The sequence below is a fragment of the Bison bison genome, unplaced genomic scaffold (assembly GCF_000754665.1).
Source record: "Bison bison bison isolate TAMUID 2011002044 unplaced genomic scaffold, Bison_UMD1.0 scf7180017864233, whole genome shotgun sequence".
In the NCBI taxonomy this organism is placed as follows: domain Eukaryota; kingdom Metazoa; phylum Chordata; class Mammalia; order Artiodactyla; family Bovidae; genus Bison; species Bison bison.
In genome coordinates, this window is record NW_011494805.1 from 3,566,461 (window position 1) to 3,579,866 (window position 13,406).

Here is a 13,406-nt window from a genome sequence, read left to right on the forward strand (position 1 = left end):
TTTTAAAACATAATTTACCATTATCCCAAAATATGAATATGTGGCTGGATTTCTATTGTTTCAAATCACTGAATCATCTTTTTAATTCCTATGCAGAGTTAAAACCAGCCAGAATCATGACGAGTAGGGGCATTTCAGCTATTTCATGAGTCAGTACTGATCAGTGTGTGCTTAGTCACCCAGTCAAGTCTGACTCTTTGTGACCCCATAGACTGTAGCCTGCCAGGCTCCTCTCTTCATGGGGATTCTCCAGGCAAGAATACTGGAGTGGGTTGCCATGTCATCCTCCAAGGGATCTTCCCAACCCAGGGATCGAACCCAGGTCTCCTGCATTGCAGGCGGATTCTGTACCTACTGAGCCACAAGGGAAGCCCCTGATCACTGTAGCTAAATTGATGTTTCCTTAGTCTCAACTGTGAAGTTACAAAGTTTATGTGAGGCTCGGGCTGCAGTTAGATGGTCACGTGCATTAGATAAACGTCAGTGGGATGATATAATCAGTAACAATTGTGACCTTCTTTTCCATTGCAATTTTCTTTTTATTGGATTACCAGGCTAAAATGTAGCTTGATTTTTTAAATTAGAAAATAACTTTTAAAGTTTTAAGATTATTCAAAAATTATCTTAAAAATCGTTCCTTTCCTTCCTTGCCACTTCCTTCAAAAAAAGAAAATAAATGCATTACCATCCATACCTCCCACAATTATGATGTGATCACAGCTCTGCCTTAGGCCCAGAGGAGAATGTGGGGAAAAGAAAGCAGTTTATTTGTTAGTGTGATGAAAGTGTTTTGGTATTTCCTTTATAGTCTACGCTCCCATTATTATTATTGCTTTTCATTTATCAATATTTAAATATACCTAGTATTGTGATTCTCTTGTAAATAAATTATTATTTTCCCTCATAGTTTATAAAGCTTCACCTAACGTTAACAGCATCCTCTTCACTGTTCTGAATCATCTAAATACATTTATTGGTTGCTGTTGTTCAGTGGCTAAGTTGTGTTTGACCTCTTTACAACATTTATTGGTATTTGTTCTTAATGCATCTCATTTTATGTAATATACATCATGTTTTTAAAGCCTTCCTAAATATCTATAGAATTTAAGAAACTATAATTCAAGCATTGTTATATATCTAACACCAGGATATTGTACTCTTCTGGATGACTTTTCTCTGATCAGCAGCCCTTAATATTCTCTTTGAGGCAGAAAAAAGGGAGAGTTAATAGTTGTCAAAATTAAAGGTCTACTGAAATGTATACACTACTATGTATAAAATAGATAACTAATTTATCTTCTGTACAGCACAAGGGGCTCTACTCAGTTCTCTGTGGTGACCTAAATGGGAAGGGAATCTAAAAAATAGCAGATACATGTATATGCATGACTGATTCACCTCACTTCGCGATACAGCCAGAAATTAACACAACACTGTATAGCAACGATACTCCAAATTAAGAAAAAAAATAAAATAAAATGCAGAACGAGAGCAAGGACATATGTTTCTATCAGGATGAACTCCCAATGCAAACACTGGGAAATCTGTTTATATCTGTGCAATGAATGTAACTGTTCACCAGTCAACCTAAATGGAACACATGCATGTATAAAACAGGAAAAAAAAATTCTGCACATAGTAAAAAGAAGACAATTCAAATGCATACTTAGAAACCATAATAAAAACATTACCTTGAGATTAAAATTTTGAAGTTGAAGGAAAGTATATATATATTTCCATTGTGTAAATTACAAAGCTAGTTAGTGCATATGCTAGAGTCAGAACATAGGCCTTAATAAAGATGTGTGGTTTCCACTACAAGACACTCATAAAAATATAAGCAAAACCCATCGGAGAAACAACTGCTACCCAAAGAAAACACATTTTTTTTTTCAAACAGTATTTCAGATTTCAGAAAATAAATCTTTTTGAAGCACTTCTGTGTTCATGAAAATAATAGTCATTGATTTGTCTTTCCTTGTAAAATGTAAGAGAATAATAAGGCCACTCTACGAGCAACGTCAAAGAAAAATGTGCTTTAATTCAGTCCATGTCCACGCTGGATGCAGAATTCTTCACTGGAGTGTGATGCTCACTCTCCTCACTGCATCTGAGGTGGCTAAAGATGCGCTTCGGATCATGCCGATATTTCTTTACTAATTTTGCTTTGGTCAAAAATCTCAAATATCTTTGTTAATTAATCAATGAAAGATCTTACTGTTCTTTAATTTCACTTTATACAGTATTGGGAATAATAGTAAATTTGCTCATTACTGGATACTAAATTTTCTTTTTTTTTTTAGTATCCTTTTATTATTATTTTTTTTAAAGTGCAAATGCTCACACAACTTTGACTTATAAGGTAGTTCAATATATAAATTGTTAGTGACTTTGATATTATAAACTATGTACAATTAAACATGATTCCAGGGTACATAATTATGCTTCTGACCCCAGAGGACAATTCTAGTTGAGATTAAAAAGAAAGTGTGATACGAACATGTCCACTCATACGTAACAGAATGGGAAGTCTCCCTCAGTTTATGCAGATGACTTCTACTCGTTATTGCACAGTGCAAATTTGTAGGGGAAAAAATAATACACTAACCCTTGGGTCCCATACAGGCAAATTACGATTGCATTCTTCAGGCTGTTTCAACAGGACTGGATTTGGCCATTCCCATTTAGAAAATACCAAGAAAAATTTGTGTACAAGACTTGATGCTATTGCATTTGGATAAAGCTGGCAAGTTCTTGCTACTGTCACAGCCAGGAAACACCACCGAGGAAACCTAATATATTGGAATAGATGTTGTGGCGTTTGGGCCACAGTTTGATAGCTCTCAGGGTTAACCTGAAGTTGTCAATGTTTGGTACTAGATGTAAAATTTCATCAGTTACCCTGCAACCATTAAGACTTCTTATACATCTTATATCTAAATTTTTAAGCAGACTGTCATCTCTTAAGTCCAAGTCTTCTGGAATAGTCTGCAGTGCTAATCTTGCAAACAAAATATCAATCTCTATCCCATCAAAGCACAGTTTGATAAGTGGTACAAATGCCTCTTCAACAGCTCTTAAATCTTTTACTTCTTCCTGTAATTTCAACTTATCATAGAATGAGGTGAAAAAATCACTTCGATCAACATGTCTCGGTGCAACACACAGTGCATCAATATCAGCACCTTTTGTATGTACTCCTAACCTATAAGATCCAAATGTAAAAATTTTCCCACCAACATTTTCAGTTACAGATGGTGGAAGATTCTTGCTTTCACTGGTTTCTCGTATCCACTCTTTTACCAGGTTATTTAATTTTCCCAAAATTAAAATCCTGCGCTGCAGTTCCTCTTCCTCTTCAAAAACCCCAAAGGGCTTCAGAGTCTCAACTAGCTTCTGTGTGAGTAGGCAGTCAGTCTCCTTGGGGGCTGCTAAGCTGATGGGAGAAGTAATGCCATAGTGCTTCTGTGGCGGCCGTGTTTGCCTGCAACCAACGCCGCTGCCGCCCTGGGCATGATCCACTGAGGCCGGAGGGAGGGGGCGGGGCCTGCCTTAGCCCTCCTCCCGCACCCGCTCCGGCCGCTTTAAGCGGTTCTCCTCCTTCCCCTTCGTCCTAACATGGCCTGGATACTACATTTTCATCAGAGATTATGCTGTTGCATTTGACATAGTCGTTGACTGAAAAAGAATTGGCCGAGATTCGGCCAGCCACCAGGAATAGGGCTGTCTGGTGGGGAGCTTCAATAGCTTCCCTTTCAGAAATAATGTTGTCTTAGAATTTGGCAGCTGGCATCATTTAGTGTTCTATAGCCCCTTGTCATTCATTAGTTCAGCAAATATTTATTGAGCATCTAATGTAGTTTTTCTATGCTTTGAGTAGAAAGACGCAAAAACCACTACTATCAACTCTCTCATCGTATATTTTAAAGTGTATTTGACAGGAATATGCTTTGATATTCTGGGTTAAAAGTGGAAGTTCTTTTCTTAACATTTAGTAGTTAGCTTTATCTTTATAGTTATATACATCTACATCCATAATCTATCCTTGCTTTGGAATTTATAAAAATAATGCTGTATTTGAATGCCTAAATCTCTCAGGTAATGCATTGAACTGCAATAGGTATTAACAGCCTTACTGGGAAACTGATTCAAAAGCAGAGTCCAATCTCTTACAAATTACATGACCTGAGTTAAATACATCAACTTTTCCAAGTTTTGTCCAATGTTTCCAGCATGTAAGATTGGTTTTGAAGCACATCACAGGTAATACAGGCTTTACATAGTGGATGCATGATAATAATAATATTAATAAATGATAATTAAAGAACTAAGTCTAATGGAAAATTCACTGAGTTTACAATTTAATCTGAAGGAAATGTAATGTAAGTTTCAAGTTAAGCACACATTGCTATTTTTCCTAGAATGTGGCTCTACATTCTAAAGTTTTTAAAGATTGGTGTATATGCTATGCTAATATGTAGCCAGTACATCAGAAACTGATTGCTTGTAAGTAACAGAATAAAATAACCTTAAAATGGGGCTCTGCTCAGATTGAATTATATGAGCAGTGAAAAACCTAAGCCCATATTTTAATACAAATCTAGAAACATTTAAAAAATTTGAAAATACATTTTAAAATTACAACTGCACATCAATGCTCTTTATGGTTACAGTGTTAATAAACTGTCATAAAATTAAATGTCTATCAAAAATTGCCATATGAATGAAATATATTTGGTGGTGAGTGGCTTTAATATCCATTTAAAATTTGCAACATAAAAAATCAAGAATGACGTTGCAAAAATTGAAGGTAAGTACTGTGACATTTTTAAAATCAAAGATGAAAATTCCAGGACTTTTTAAAGTGAATATTTCTTATTTCCAGAAGAAGAAGGGTTTCATGAAAAAAAAAATACAATTATATAACACAGTTAGAGTCTCATCTAGGAAATATTAAATATTACCCTCTGTTAATATTTAGAAGCAATAACTTTATGACTCTTTCTAACTTTGGTAATTCTTAACATTTTTTTCACATTCACATTTTTTGGTATTTTTCACTTTTCTAATTTTTAAAAATTGTGGTAAGATGCACATAACATAAAAATTTATCACCATAACCACTCTGAATTTTACAGTTCACTAGTGTTAAGGACAGACTTCCCTGGTGGCTCAGGAGTAAAGAATCCGCCTGTAATGCAGAAGCTGTAGGTCTGATTCCCTGGTTCGATAAGATCCCCTGGAGGAGGGCATGCAACCCACTGCAGTCTAGCGTGGAGAATGCCATGGACTGAGGAGCCTGGCGGGCTACGGTCCCCAGGGTCACAAAGGGTCAGACACAACGGGACAGCTGAGCACACAAGCAGGCAGTGTTACGGACACTCGCACTGTTGTGAAAACAGTCTTGAGAACTCCTCTTTTGTAAAACTGGGAATCTATTTTTTTTTAAAAAGCAGAAAATAACAAGGTTGGGCCAACATGTAGACAAACTGAAACATTGTCACCTGCTGGTGAGCATGGATACCAGTGGGTGACGTCCTGAATAAATTAAAAATATAATTGCCATATGACCCAACAATTCCACTTTGGGGCATAAACCCAAAATAATTGAAAGCCAGATCTCAAAGAGACACTCATGTCCATAAATGTTATTCACAATAGTCAAAAGGTGGAAGCAATTTAAGCATTCACCCAGTGATGAATGAACGAGTAAATGAGTAAACAGGCAATGCAGGAGAACCGGGTTTGATGCCTGAGTTGGGAAGATCCCCTTGGAGAAGGGAGTAGTCCGCTCCAGTATTCTTGCCTGGAGAATTCCATGGACAAAGGAGTTTTCAGGTTACAGTCTGTGGGGTTTCAGACTCAAACATAACTGAACGACTAACACACCACACACACACACACACACACACACACACATAAAGAAAGGAAATTGTCCTCTAATCAGTATAGAGATAAGAGAAATGATTATAAGTGATGTGTACTCTCCACTATTAACATGATAAAGATGTTGCGACTTTACCAAATTATGAATGATTGAAGCCAGAGAACACAGTGAAAAATTGATGCATTCATTTTCAAGGGTGAGGTTATTTTCAAGGATCTTAAAATACATTACAATGTTTTTTCATCTTGATATTATGCTAGACATGTATAAAGAAGAATGGTTCTGATCTCAGATGAATCCAGATTCAGTTGTGCCACTTGTACCCATATGAATCCTGTAATTCTCATTTTTCATGACTTTATAGTTCGTAATAATGCCTTTCTAGAATGGGGTTAAATAAAGCTATATTTATAGGTGACATGATTATATATATATACATATATATACACAAAATAACTTAAGGACACATTAAGAACTTTAGAACTGATAAACAAGTTCATAAGCGTTGCAGGACAGAGGATCAATATAGAAAAATCTGTTGCTATTTCTATACGTTACCAATGAGCCATCAAAAATTGAAATCACAAAGCAATTCAATTAACAATGGCATCAAAAAATGAAATACTTAGGAATAAATGTAATGCAAATCCAAAGGTTATAACCTAAAAACTTTGACATTGCTGAAAGAAATTATAGAAGACTTAAATAAATGAAAGAAAAAAAAACATGTTCATGGATTATAAAACTTAATAAATGATAAGATAGCAATATGCCTCAAACTGATCTTAAAGTAAATGCAATTTCCATCAAAATCTAAGCAAGCTTTTTTGCAGAAATGGACAAACTGATCTAAAATTCATACAGAAATACAATCTTTACAAAAAGAGAAGTGATAGGGGAAAAGAACAGAGCTGAAGGACTCACTTCTCAATTTGAAAACTTACAATAAATAGTCAAGAATGTGTGGAACTAAAATAAGGAGAAATATAGAGAGACCGAGACATAAATAGTCAATTGATCAATCAATGTGATAGAGCTGAAGGTTCAGAAATAAACTCTTATGTTAATGGTCAGTTGAATTTTGACAAGAGTCCCAAGACAACTCAATCAGAAAGAATAGTCTTTTCAACAAACGGTGCTGGGACAATTGAATATTCACGTACAAATGTAATGAAGTTAAAACTTCTTTCTCTTGCCATACAAAAAAAATGAACTCAAAATGAATCATAGATCTAAGTATAAAAGCTAAAACTGTAAAAATATAAGAGGAAAATACAATAGTTAATCTTCAAATTCTCGGGTTGGACAAAGTCTTTTTAGATAACTCCAAAAACAAAAGGGACAAAACAAAAAGCAGATAAATTAGACTTCAGCAAAATTAAAATTTTTCTGCTTCAGTGGATACCATAAAAAAGTGATCTTAGCCAAGTGACCAAAGTGAGCGTCAACGGTGATAAGTAATCTTGACAATATGTAAGCTTAATGATATGAGAAGAATTTTTCACCTCCAAAGCATTCTCAGTAAAAATCTATAATCCTAGCCTAATCATGAGAAAAACAGTCAACAAGCCCATGAGGAACACTGTATGAACTGCCCATTCAGTACTCAAAACTGTCAAGGTCATGAAAAACAAAGAAATTCTGAGAATCTATTACAGTCAAGAGGAACTTCAGGAGACATGACAACTGAATGGAACGTGGTGCCCAGATGGAATCCTGGAACAGAAAATTAGGTTAGGCAAAATGTAAGGGATCTGAGTAGAATATGGACTTTAGGTAATAAAAACTGTCAATATTGGTTCACTGATGCAAACAAATTGACCATACTAATATAAGACACTAATAATATTGGAAAGTTGGTGTGGCTAGATAGCATCACCCCCTCAATGGACATGAATTTGAGCAAACTCTGGGAGATAGTGAAGGACGGAAGAGCCTGGTGTGCTGCAGTCCACGGGCCCACAGAGAATCAGACACGACTTAGAGACTGCACAACAAAAATAAATTATCCCGTTTTAAAAAGATCATGTTGATTTAAAAATAAGGATCAAAAGTATATGTTGATAATAATATTAGACAAAATGGACAGTAAGACAGTAAATACTATGAGCAAAATAAAAAAGCATTTTAAAACAATAAAGAGCCAATGAACTCAGAAATTATTCAACTTAAAATATACTAGATAACATGGTCTCAAAATATATAAATCAAAAAATAATTAGAAGTACAAGGATACTGGCAGTGGGCATGAAGCTCCTAAGTCAAAGGCAAAAGTCAACGTATTTAATTTACAACGGGAGCAACAGACAGACTAACACTCATACCAGTTCCCTGAGCACCAGGGCAGGCAGGACACTGTGAGTAATCGGATGATGCTTTACAGCAGCGGGATGCATTACAGGAGTGAACCCGAGCTAGCAGACTCTCCAGTCTTACAAGAAGGCTGCTAGCAAAAGCAGCCCATACGGTGTTCCAGGAGAAGGCTTTGTTGTCATCCTGGTCAGAAAATAAATCTCTCTACCCAACGGGAGGCCCTATCTCTACCTTCCCAAACTATTTCCTATAAATTATTGAAACAACACCCTGAAATAGGAGCAGATCCCAGATGTGCAGAAACCCCATGGGGAGTTGTCCTACACACCATTGAAAGAGTGAAGAAGGAAGCATAAAAGCGAAAGAATATATTGAAAATCCATACGACCTAAAAGGGACTTGTATCAAAACAGAAATATTTCACACATATCAGTAAGAAAGAGATGATACAATTTTTAGAAATGAGCCAAGACCAAGACTCCTAGTCCAATTTAATCTCTTCTACTCACACCGAATCTGTGTAGAAATATCAAAAATGTTTGAAATAATTTATGCATAATAATAATGAAACTTTTAATTATAGAAATTTAGTGAGCACCAGGTCTTGTGTTTAGGAGAAGGTTTTGTCATCATTTAAAAATAGAGAAGACTTTTGATATTTTAAATAGCACAAAACACTTTAGATATTAGTCCTTCATTTTTAAAAGAATCAAATACTCCAGTTCAGTTCAGTTCTGTTCTTCAGCCGTGTCCGACTCTTTGCGACCCCATGAACTACAGGACGCCAGGCCTCCCTGTCCATCACCAACTCCCGGAGTTTACCCAAACTCATGTCCATTGAGTCGGTGATGCCATCTAACCATCTCATCCTCAAATACTTCCTAGAAGACAAAGTTCAGAAAATAGAACTTCTTTAGGTATTTTCTCCAAACTGTCTGTTCTTTCATTATTGAAAAATCTGTGGGAATTTAAACATCTAAAATTTTTCATTTCTTCCTGTAATTATAATTTAACACATAATTGTTATTATGTAGATAATCTTAAAATATAGCAACCCAAAATAGTAATATTTTAACTTATGATATTAAAGGAATGTCAGTTAAAAGAAAGGAATCTTCTAAAGTGAGTTTTGACTTAATCTGTAAAGTTGTAACTATTTAATGTTAAATATAATGTTAAATTATAACATAACAATAAAATGATCACATAATTATAAAAGGATATTGATGTAAATTAAATCTTGGTTAATTAAACACATATTACAAAAAATGGTATATAGGTGTAATAACTTTTCTACAATTTGCATTTTAGATTTCACTAGCCTTTCTTTTATCCTGATATAGCAACTGAATGTATTTCCAATGAAACACCTGAGTTTTCTGTGATTAGGAAAAGCTAGTCTTTCTTGCTGAGTTCCTGTTTAAATTAGGAATCTGTGATTCTTTAAGCATTACTTTATGAATAGCAGCTGTGCAGCCACTGGAAATTTGCAGTCTAGGGCTGTGATAAGATGCCAGAGTCATTCATTACTTTAAGACATAGTTTTATATACAAAATTGAAAGCAGAAAAAAAATAAAGATATTTAGGCCTGGCTCCAAAGAAGTTGCAATTCTTGGTATTTATTTTTGGATCAAAGAAATAAACTAGATGATATAAATGAGATACTCAATTATCAGTACAATTACAAGGAAAGTAATATGCATACTATTCCAAAAATAGTAACAAAATAATCAGTTTTATAGTCAAAAAAAGTATTGGTTATAAGAAAAGAAGGAAAGTTAATAATGCCATCATATAAAGGTGCTTTTACCTCTTCCTGTAATACTGTCCATAAATTCTCTATGCTCATCTGTCAATGAAAATAATTGTTTTGAAAAAATATATAAGCCATAAATGAAAAGAAATGTTATCCCAACTTTACTATCTCTCTAAATATTAAGACAAATAAAGCTAAGTTCCCTTTTGCCGTATAAGAAAACCACCCCCAAATTGAGGTGTATTCACCTGATGAGTTCTATTTTCTACTTCACATGATGTCCGTGGAAGTCACTCACGTGGCTCCGTTCAGCCGGGAGATGCAGTGGGGGCCAAGGTTCTCCTGAGCAAAACCTCAATCTCTTCCCTCCCCTCCATTCTGCTCATTCGTCTACTCTCCAATAACCATCATTAAAAGTGAAGAAGTGAAGTGAAGTCGCTCAGTGGTGCCCGACTCTTTGCGACCCCATGGACTGTGGCCTACCAGGCTCCTCCATCCATGGGATTTTCCAGGCAAGAGTACTGGAGCGGGTTGCCATTTCCTTCTCCAACCATCATTAAGAAGCCTGGTTTAAGCTTCTTTACATGGTAACCAGATTAAAATGGAAGGGTTCGATGCACGATACTGGATGCTTGGGGCTAGTGCACTGGGACGACCCAGAGGGATGGTATGGGGAGGCAGGAGGGAGGAGGCTTCAGGATGGGGAACCCATATATACCTGTGGTGGATTCATTTTGATATTTGGCAAAACTAATACAATTACGTAAAGTTTAAAAATAAAATAAAATTAAAAAAAATAGAAACTGGAAGTTTTCTTAAACTCAGGCCCAGAAATTATACAATGTCATTTCTACTGTACTCACTGAAATGTCACAGGGCCTGTGTAAGTCCAAAGGGGGTGAAGTGAAGTCGCTCAGTCGTGTCTGACTCTTTGCGACCCTATGGACTGTAGCCTACCAGGCTTCTCAGTCCATAGGATTTTCCAGACAAGAGTACTGGAGTGGGCTGCCATTGCCTTCTCCAGGGGATCTTCCCGACCCAGGGATTTAACCGAGGTCTCCAGCATTGTAGGCAGATGCCTTACCCTCTGAGCCACCAGGGAAGTCCAAAGGGAAGGGAAGTATCATCTCTCATCAGTGGAGGAGTGGAGCGTTCACACAGCAGACAGGCGGGATTCAGGGACTGATGTTCACATCTTTGCAAACAGTCTACTGCTGTCTACCCTCTGGCCACAGCAATTTACAGACCTCCCACATGCAAAACACATCCCTCCCTCCTCCAAAAGCCCCGTGCCCTTCAGGTTCTGTCTCGGAATCCAGAATGGCATCATGTGAACTGTGTCCCTGTGTGTCTGAGGTTTATCGGATGCAGCTGCTCGGGTTGAGTTGCTCTGGATCCAGAGACACGAGAAATAAAATAATAGACTGTTAACCACCTACATATGCTGGTAAAACACAGTTAACATCATTGCAATGGACACTTGCATTTTAAAAGAAGAATAAAAAGCAGATTTTTGTCACTGGCCCAAGGCAATACTGATTCATGTTGTTGTTGCTGTTCATTGTTCAGTCGCTCGGTCGTGTCTGACACTGAGACCCCATGAGCTGCAGCACACCAGGCTTCCCTGTCCTTCACTATCTCCCAGACTTTGCTCCAACTCACATCCATTGAGTCAGTGATGTCATCCACCATCTCATCTTTTGCTGCCCACTTCTCTTGCCCTCAATCTTTCACAGCATCAGGGTCTTTTTCAGTGAGTTGGCTCTCGCATCAGGTGGCCAACATTTCCCTTTTTCTTAGACACCAGGGATAGTCTCGGTGGAGTATACTTCTAGTTCCTAATCCTTTGTTTTACAAAAGTCTTGGCTTTGCCTCAGAGTTAGCCCAGCTTTTCTGGAAGAAGTAGCCAGTATTTGGAGCTAAGTATCTCTTAGTCTGCTTCTTGCCCTTAGAAGTTGGGAACTTTTTGCATTTCAAAATATCTTTGTCCCCTTTAGTCCAATCAGGTGGTATTTTTGATAGTCCAGGGCTCTTAAAATTTGAAGATTTTTCTATACATTTCATTAGAATTCACTTCATGCCCCCTAAACAATATCCATATTTTTTTCAAGGTAGAATTATTTCTATTTTGCATGTGTGAGTATACTGTGAGAAAAAGCTATCAAGATTCTCAGAAGAACTTAATGTCTAGTTGAGAGAGTCTAGTTGAGGGAACCGTCTCAAACTTTTCAGATTTCGTAGCCAATGGGCTTATAGACAATAAGTATGATCTTTCCTGTGAGGCCGTATTCCACTTGGCGAGTCCTAGGTTGTTGCTGTCAAAATCTTGGCTTTCTCTGCCCACTGGAGCCAAATAAGAAAATACAAAGACAGAACTTGGAGGACATAGAAAGATGGCTTTAATCCCCAAGCCAGCAGAGAACATAGCTCATGCCTCAAGAACTGTGTCTCCCCCGATCATGCAGAATCAAGAGGATCATATAGTTGAGGCTCACAGTCAGGCGTTGGATATAAAGAGCAAAGTGTAAGGATCCTATATTCTTTCTTTCTGCATTGTTTCAGAACAGTCAATTGGCTGACATCAGGTGGCCAGGGCATTTGGATCTGACAGTCAGTCCCTTGGGTACACTGTCTTTTGTGGATTGCACTATAATTTTCTTTTTGTAACACAAAAAGAGGGAAAGCAAGCTACTAGGGGGTGGATTGCAAAGAGAGTACCATAAAGCTAAGCACCAGGATGGATGTGATCAGCATAAAGCCAGAAGAGGGAGAAGCAAAGGACAAAGGGCGGATTGCTGAGAGAGTGCTGTAAAGTTAAAGCCCAGGAGGTGACTAGCGCAAAGTTACAAGACAATAGATGCGGAGGAGTGTAGTTCACACAGAGTTAGAGGGGAGAGGTGCGGGGCATGTGGTGTGCGTAACAGGTGGGTCCTCCGAAAAGAAGAAAACAGTGATCAATGCAGATTGTAGATCAGGAACAATTAAAGTGGAGAAGGATTCAAAAGGCAGAAGAGAAAAAGAAAACTTTTTGGTCAGCTGGACCGTGCCAGAGGAAAGGATCACCCACTTGAAGAGAGAAGATAGAAGTCACGTTACAAAAAGACATGTTGCCATGAGAGATCGGGTTGGAACTTCATGTGGAAATAGCCCATCACATTATTTTTTTATCTAAATTACTTTTAAAATTTTTACTCTGATTGTTTTTCCATTTTTCTTTCACTGTTGAACAAAAACCTGAATGTGATATATTACACAACACCACATAGCCTTGAGCCATCAAATAAGTCCTAAATATTTTATGCTAATTGCATAAATAATTTTATGGCACAAAAATACCTTTTCATCTGACCTATAGAGAGTGGGACCAGTGAAACTTCTTGATTTATATTTCTGTGTGTAATTGCATAAATTATTTTATGTATGTTTATTTCAGATTTTATATCTTTATA

The 13,406-nt window shown here is 36.9% G+C and overlaps 1 protein-coding gene across 1 annotated transcript in view; it reads right to left on the bottom strand.

Annotated features, from left to right (window-relative positions):
* Positions 1–2,563: 2,563 nt before the first annotated feature.
* Positions 2,564–13,406, bottom strand: part of LOC104993118 (poly(A) polymerase alpha-like) — a 48,986-nt gene continuing 38,143 nt past the window's right edge. Inside the window, 2 exon segments of the mRNA XM_010846239.1 lie at positions 2,564–2,769; positions 2,772–3,521. Coding sequence (XP_010844541.1) covers positions 2,564–2,769; positions 2,772–3,521 — 956 coding nt within the window.